This window comes from Coffea arabica, chromosome 3e, assembly GCF_036785885.1.
Source record: "Coffea arabica cultivar ET-39 chromosome 3e, Coffea Arabica ET-39 HiFi, whole genome shotgun sequence".
Taxonomy (NCBI): domain Eukaryota; kingdom Viridiplantae; phylum Streptophyta; class Magnoliopsida; order Gentianales; family Rubiaceae; genus Coffea; species Coffea arabica.
Genome location: NC_092315.1, coordinates 47,352,213 through 47,360,240, shown reverse-complemented (window position 1 = coordinate 47,360,240; position 8,028 = coordinate 47,352,213). Strand labels below are relative to the sequence as shown.

Below are 8,028 nucleotides of genomic sequence, written 5' to 3'. Positions count from 1 at the left end.
TATCTAGTATTTGTAAAATTATAATGCTACTTTCACTGCGTGATTTTACCTACTAACATGTTTTTTGAGAAAATAAAAAATCAAGAATTTCAAAGGAATTTGGTATGACTATTGCTTCTAAGATTGTAAATTGTGTGTCAGCCCAAGGTTTAGTCCTAAGAATTTTAGGTTCTAACTTAAAGTTACGTTAGTAGTTCTATGGATAGGTTAATACTAATTGAAGTGTCAATTAGGATAATCTATGCATACGTTGACTGTTATTTGCAATCTCAAATTAAAAACAGATCATTAAGATTTGAAAGATGTGTGAAGAAAATTGGATATTAATATAACTAAATGCTTTCAAGACTGAAAACAAATTCTTCAATGTTTTTGTCTGAGCTTCCTCCTTCACTAATTGCCTCCTTAGCCAACTCCTTCCACCTCAAAGCATTGTTTCTAAGCTCACTTGCCTTCTCCCCATGCATAACTTCTCTTATAGTTCCTTCTACTTCTTCTCTTGTTACCATTTCCCTTTCCTCACTGGCCTTAACTCGCAATCCTACCTTCCATACATCCACAATATACTTAGAATTTGTAGGTTGATCAACCCACACTGGCATGGTCACCATTGGCACACCCAAGCTCAATGCTTCAATTGTCGAATTCCAACCACAATGACTCATGAAGCATCCCACTGCCCTGTGTGACAAAACCTTTATTTGAGGGCACCAATTCACGATTAGACCTCTTTCTTGTGCCTCGGACATGAAATCTCTAGGAATTTTCCTCTCTTCAGAAGGTCGAACTACCCATAAGAAGTTACAATTGCTATTCATCAGGCCGCATGCTATTTCCTGCATTTGATTTTCTCCAAGGTCTGAGACACTACCGAAGGATACATAAACAACTGAGCCTGTTTCCTTGGTGTCAAGCCATTTTAGGCAAGCTCCTGAATCTGGTGCGAAGAAATTGATGGTGTAATCTTTGTCATCTTTCAATCGCTTGTCAGTGTACATGGATGGAGTACAAGGGCCTATGGTCTTGATTGGATACCGTTCTGTCAACCAGGTCACTACCTAGTTGAGATTAAGCAACAACATTGTAATATTTCCCAAACAGCAAAATTTAATCAAGCCCACCCCCAAAAGACAATTAAAAACTGTTTTGACTGGTTTAACCATTTCTTGATCCGAATTGACCAGTTCACTTACCTTTTCTAGTTTAATAGAAAACCTAACCAGTGCCAATAACGGTTCGCAGTTTAGCCATTCAAACAGCTGGTTTGGTCCGGTCTGATTTTCAAAACAGTTGACATAAGTCGTTTGTTTCTTAATTTATTAACTTTTTTTTTTATTAGCAATAACTAACTAGAAATTGTACAATGTGATGTATGCTATGAACAAAATAAACAGATCTTATGGTCTACAAATGATCAAATTCCAAGGATGAACTTAACTGACACTAACAATGATTCAAAAAGTATTTGCCAATATGTAATTTAATTTAAACAGCGTCAAATAAAATGCTGCTAATTAATGGGTGAACTTCCAAATTCCAATTATTTTATAGAATGAGAGCTCTACCTCATTTTCTAGCTTGTCAAAAGAGTTGAACAAGAGGCAATCTGATTTCTCCAGGTTTATATTCTGACTGAGGACAACATCCAAATGACCCGGGTATGGACTAGGGTTATAAACAAAAGACGGCAGATCGTTCGACTCCAGTTGTGGCATTGAAGGAAGCAATATGGTAGATGTCTCTAGAGGAACTTTCAATGTTCCTCGATGAATATGGTTGAATATTGCGCAAACAGCGCAAGCCTGAGTGAAAAACGCAGCCCCTTTAAGGCCTAGTTGTCCCTGCACTATCTCCAAAATCCATGGCATCATTGAATCATACAGAACTGTTTTCACAGGATGACCAGAACTTGCCTTTTCCTTGACTAGCTTGGCCAAATTGTCTGAAACTGCGGTATTAAACCGTTTCAAGAAGGCAGTAGTTTTCTCTGAATATTTTGATCCCTCAGCTTCAATGTTATGATCGTCTAGAATATACTCGATCTGGATCGATTCAAACTGATTTTGCACCGATAAACGTGCTGAGGTGCTTGTGACTAGCGTGATTCTAACACCCTTTGAGGTTAAACGCTTGCATAATTGCAGCATCGGATTGAGGTGGCCTTGGAGTGGGGATGGGATGGCCAGAACATGAATTCTACATCCAATTTCATCCATGTGTTCCCTGTTCTGTTCCTTCTTGGGTTTTATAAAGAATTTGAGGTTGGAGTTCCAAAAAGTGTCTTTGCCTTCAATTTCTCCAATCGATATTTTAATGCCTGGCCAAAAACATTTTTAATGATTTTTTAGCAAAAGGCAATGCAAGGAGGCCCATTGTGTTCTGCAGGGACGCACAAAGACGGACAGCAAAAAGATGCAATGGGTACAGGAGAAAGCTGGTTGTGCGTGGATGAAATAATGCAATGCATTTTGAAATCACAACAAACGCCCTCTTCAAAATTTGTTCATCATGTAATGTCCAATACTTATATTTGACAAATGAAAACAATTAATTAAATATTCTATTATAATATCAACAACTATATGTCGTTGAGTTGATTGAATAATATTTTTTTGTTTTCTTTTTTTTTGGTATTTCAACCAGTTGTTAATTGATGTCGCGCCCCATTTTTTAAAATAAAAAAACAACGTTTTTAAAAAAGTGAATTTTGGTTTGATTTTTGATTTGAAGAAGGATTTTTTATTTAAAGAAAATAGGCCTAAATGGTACTTGAAAATGCAACGATTTGACCCAAAATAATAGTTTAAAAAGGGTTTTTGAATAAAGAATCGAAGTCGCCACTTGATATCGAGTTAAGGTGTACCAAGTCACCTAAAAAATAAATTATAAAAGAAAAAAGTAAAAAAACCCTTTTTAAACGACTCCAAATCCACGAAAATCAAAGAAAAAAGTTCGGGAGTCACATTTGAAGAAAGGGAAGGCAAGGATAAAAAAAAATCCGAGGCACCCAAGGCTAGTTGCGTGATTTAGTCAAAGATTTTCTTAATTTAACTTAAGAATTTATTACATTTGGATGTACTATATGAATGCAAACCCTAGACCTAGGAGGGTGTCTTTTTTTTTTTTTTTTTTTGTCGACACAGGGGTGTCCGGATCAATCTTTACGGGACCCGACTAATCCCCTGCGGTCCGGGAAAGGAAGCCCCACTCCACACCGAACACGTTAACAGCGAGACTCGAACCCTGAACAAGCCAGGAAGGTCGCCATACCCTAAGGAGGGGGAGCGGACCGCTCGAGCTACCCCGTGGGGGCAAAGACCAGCCACGTAGGGTGGCAAGTTGTGGGAGGCAGGGGTTGAACCCCTAACCTCCAGCATCCCAAAGAAAGGGATGACCACTGAACCAAATGGCCAGTGGCTGACCTAGGAGGGTGTCGAGGGGTCGAAATGTACCTTCAAAACTTATTTGATACCAATCACATTAATTGTGATGCCCAATGAAGGCTCTTCAAAGAAGTCACGAATAATGCAAAATATGAGATTCTAAGAAAAGACAAGGAATAAAATAATTATACAAATATACATGTCTTAAAGGAGTGTATCATGTCGAGTACGGGGGACTAATGTTCGTGACTCAATTTTCCGTTTAATAGAGGAAATACGAGTGTGCTAAAGTTAGAAAGCTAAACTCGTCCATATCCCATATTCAAGGGGTTATCCCTAATCTAATCAAGCAAATGTACTATCCTAATCCTAATTCTTAAATGAAATGCAAATCTAATGTTATGTATCACACATAGGGGTAAGGAATTTACATATAAGGGAAAATATGAGATAAGGACTATACATATATACAAGGAAAATGTCATGCAAAAATGATAAAAAAACCCTAAAAGTAGAAAAACATGCATGAGATGAAGTGATTTTATCACACAATCATAATCTAACGCTCGAAGGGCTCCTAAGGGTCTAGCGTTGAACTAGACCACATTTACAATTTCTCACTAGCGTTGGACTAGTGAAAAATCAGGACAAAGAGTCACAACTAGCATTGGACTAGTGTGGTAACATGCATTTATTACAGTCTAAAAAAAATCAGATAAAGCAAAATAAAGCAAATAAACACATAAATCACATAAGACACATAGTACATAGGCATGATATCTAGATGCACGTCCTAAGAAAGCGGTAACACATAGCACATAGGCATGCAAATCACACACAGCAAAAATAAAACGAATAAATCCCTATCTATTACATTAGGGGAAGACCCTACTACAATCTAATGGGGGATGAATAAAAAGAAAATAATAAACAAATAAACCCCTAACTATTACAATTCGACATTTAAATGCCTTTCAAAATAACTACAAATTAAATTAAAATAAATATACAAAATTAAAACAAATAAAGTAACTAAATGAATAAATAAAATGAGAATATTCAAAAAAAAACATGCAATTTCACACATAAGTTCACATAGGGTTAATAAAATCAAAATAAGAGATAGAGTGTACCTCCCTTGAGTTGGAGCCCTAATGACACAAATTCACTTATTTACCCTCCAAAATACAAAGCAAAGGTCAAGGCATCACTTTAATTAATAAGTAATCACAAAAGATAAAAATAAACATGAAATTGAATCAATTGAATCATGTAAACAACCCACATGTATGAAGTCAAAAGAAGAAAGGTCTTGATTGCAAAAATTAACAGAGTTTTGGGGTTATAATTAAAGAAAAATAAAGTTTAGTGACTCATTTACAATTAAAATAAGGACCCAACTAAAAAAATTGAAAGTTTGTAAGGCCATAGTGAAATTATGCAAAGTACAGGGACTAAACTGCAAATTCGTTTCCAGATTACTTGAGCAAACAAGCTTCTGGGCCCATTTATTATTTCATCTTGGGTCAAAGCTTCCTAAGCCCAAAAAGAAACCCAAATGAATAAGCTAAACCCACTCCCTTAAACCCAAATCACCTATTTCACTAAAACCCAACATGATAAAATCAAATAAAATTATTAAATCATAATTATAACCTAAAATCAAGAATTAATTTACCCAAAAGATTACTTAAAAAAATGAAAAGATAATAAAAATCTAAAAGGGCGAAATAAGTCAACTTTTCCAATTTTCAAGTCCTATCAGAAATTAGGCAAAAGCCAAGGAACAAAGGTCAATATGTACAAAACATGAAGAGACCTAAGCCCAGGGGTCAATTTGAAATTAATTCAGGACCCAATTGAAAGAAAAACCAAATTATTCGGGCCGTTATGAAATTACTTATGGTTCAGGGGCCAATTCACGAATTTCCAAATATTTGCAAACAAATGATTCGCTGAAGCTTTCTTCTTCGGCGTGACTTAGAGGAAAGCTTCTGCAACCCCTGATGCTCCAACATTTCGGTAATTTTACCCGGCAAGATGCATCACACCATTGTAGAATGCAAAAACAGCGAAATGGATGAAATCAATTTCAAAAGTTCGTGGCTTCTCTTCCTCTCCTCGACTAGCAAACGCACGGTATTCTGGCCAGCTTTGGACTAGCCAGAGTCTCTCTTAAATTAAAAAAAAGGCATAAAATCTCCTCTTTTGGTTCAAGATTTCCGTTCGGGCATTTTATCAAACACTAAATGAGCGTGAAAAACTTCAGCAAATTTTGCTCAATTGAGGTTATGACTAGCCCAAAATTTGTTATAAACACGAGATAAATCAGTCCAATCGACACATAGAGCCTGTATATTCTAAAACCATAAACAATCAACAAGAAAATTGCACTAACAGAGACACGGAAAACATGCTTTGGAAGCTCAGACGTTTGTGCTCGAATGGAAACTGAAATTCAAAGAGGGAAGACAACTTACAAGGCTTTCTTGGTGAAATTCGCAAGCGGCAATGGATATCCGATGAAGTGGTGACGGCTCGGTGAGTTGGAAATCTCCGCTGCTGTTGCTGCTCAAACCATCCACGGCAGAGGAGCAGGTGGAGAAGAAGTTGATGAGAGTCTCGACGTCGTAGCTGTTCTTGTCCTTTCCACCGAGAACAGAAAGGTTGCTGAGGATGAGTTCTTTGGGCTTGGCGCGGACAGAGATGGCGGTAAAGGGGAAGGGCTGTGGTGGAGGCGTTGGCAGAAAAGGCTTGTATTGGAAGCGGGGAAGAGCAGAATGGGAAATGAGGGGTTTTGTGGAGGAGTCGTTTGGGGAAATTGGGGGGAATTTGAGGACGGAGGGTGGAAAGAGAGTGGTGGCAGCCGGCAGCCGGTTGAGGTGGTGGGAAATTTGGCAGTGGTGATTGGAAAAAATTTTTATCGAATGATTGAAGCTGAAGCTCCCATTTCCCTTGGTTCCTTCTCTTTTTCTATCCGGTCCCCTTTTCTTCCTTTTTCATCCGTTTCACTCTGCCCGAAATTCCTCCTCCAAGTTCCAGATTTCAGCCGCAGCTTCCTTCTCGATTTTTCTTGTTCCTTGCCTTCTTCTTCTTTTCCTCCACCCCTCTCCGATCCTTCCCTCTCTCGGCTCTCTATTCTCTCAAAAACAAATGTTTTCAGAACCGGACCGGACCGGCCGGTTCGACCGGTTGGACCGCGAACCGGCCATGTCACCGGTCCGGTCTAATGCTAAAGCCGGAAGTTCATGGAGAACCGTTGAAACCCGGACGAACCGTGCGAACCGTTAAGAACCGTGAACCGGCAGTTTTTAAAATTCTTCAATAAAATATCAAGAATGGTGTAGCTAAGATTCGAACCTGGGTCTCCATTTTGGATATGACAATCTCACCGCTAGACTGTAGTTAAGTTTGTTGAGAATTCTACTTAACTAAAAAATATATTAAAACATCAAGTTCTTCTCTTTATTTTTTTTTCAATTTTTTCTTCTTAACCATTTTTAACCCAAATATCCACAACAAGATTTTCTCAAGTCTTCACCATTATTATCAGGTTATTATCTTTAGCAAATTGTAAACAAGTTGAAAATTTCAACTTTTCTTGTTTTCCAACATCTTAGTAAGTTTAATTTTTTTCTTTTCAAGGTTTTTTTTTCTATATTATTATCTTTAGTTGATTTTTTGCATTTTCTTCTTTTTCCCCTCAATTTTTATATGTTTCCCTCATTTTTTTTTTTTTTTATTCGATTAATTAAGGATGAAATTTTTGCAAAAGTAGTGCACATCCGTGTAGGAATTGGGTAGGAATTACAAATAATAACATTGGGCTGGTCAAAAATATGGTAGTTGGCACATAATCGAAGCTATTGATAATTGAATTTAAAATAATTAATGGTATAGGATCATTGAATTTAATATAACATGTTAATTAGTAATGTTTAGTAGCAATTAATTTTTTATGTGTTTAACTGTATATTTGTTTTTCAAAAATTTTTAGTTTTTTTTAGTTTGAGCAATTAGATTTATATTTTTATAATAAAATTTTAACTTTTTCAGCTTAAGTTGATGAAATTGTGAAGGTGGTGTGGTTCCTTATCATGCCACTGATAAAAGTTTGCTATTCAAATAGTTTGTCTTAACTTGAACTCTTTTATGGATTTTTTTAAGGGTTGTAAAAGAATTTCAATATTTAATTTATTTATTTTTTGTGTTTTTATTTGTGATAATTGGTGAACATTTGGATTGTATCTATTTATGTTTATAATGAATTTATGAAAACTTATGGTGAATTATGATATTTTAATTATATTTATCATTCCATGTTTTATGTATAACTTTTAGAAAATTTATTATTATCGTTATGTTGGTAAAGTTCAAGTGTAGAATGAAACCTGCTTAGTACTTAACACTTAAAAAAAAAAAAAACAGTGAACCTTTGAACCGGCCGGTTGGACGGGTCGAACCGCGAACCGGCCACCTCTCCGGTTCACTGACCGGTCCGAGTTTAAAAACATTGCTCAAAAACCCTCCGCCCTCAGATGAAGCTTTTTCTTTTCTCCTCCTACTCCGCCGCCCACTCTGTTTTCCCCTTTGTTTTTTTTTGTTTTTTTTTCATTCTCCTCTGTCAAAAAATAAAATAAAATAA

General features: G+C 36.4%; 1 protein-coding gene across 1 annotated transcript; it reads right to left on the bottom strand.

Moving 5' to 3' along the window:
* Nucleotides 1-274: 274 nt before the first annotated feature.
* Nucleotides 275-6,352, bottom strand: LOC113736983 (mogroside I-E synthase). Its single transcript, XM_027264219.2, has 4 exons — nt 5,864-6,352; nt 4,517-4,534; nt 1,566-2,317; nt 275-1,058 (listed from the first exon to the last, which is right to left on the bottom strand). The coding sequence occupies exons 3-4, from the start codon at nt 2,214-2,216 to the stop codon at nt 333-335; spliced, it is 1,377 nt and encodes a 458-aa protein (XP_027120020.1). The 5' UTR covers nt 2,217-2,317; nt 4,517-4,534; nt 5,864-6,352; the 3' UTR covers nt 275-332.
* Nucleotides 6,353-8,028: the final 1,676 nt, after the last annotated feature.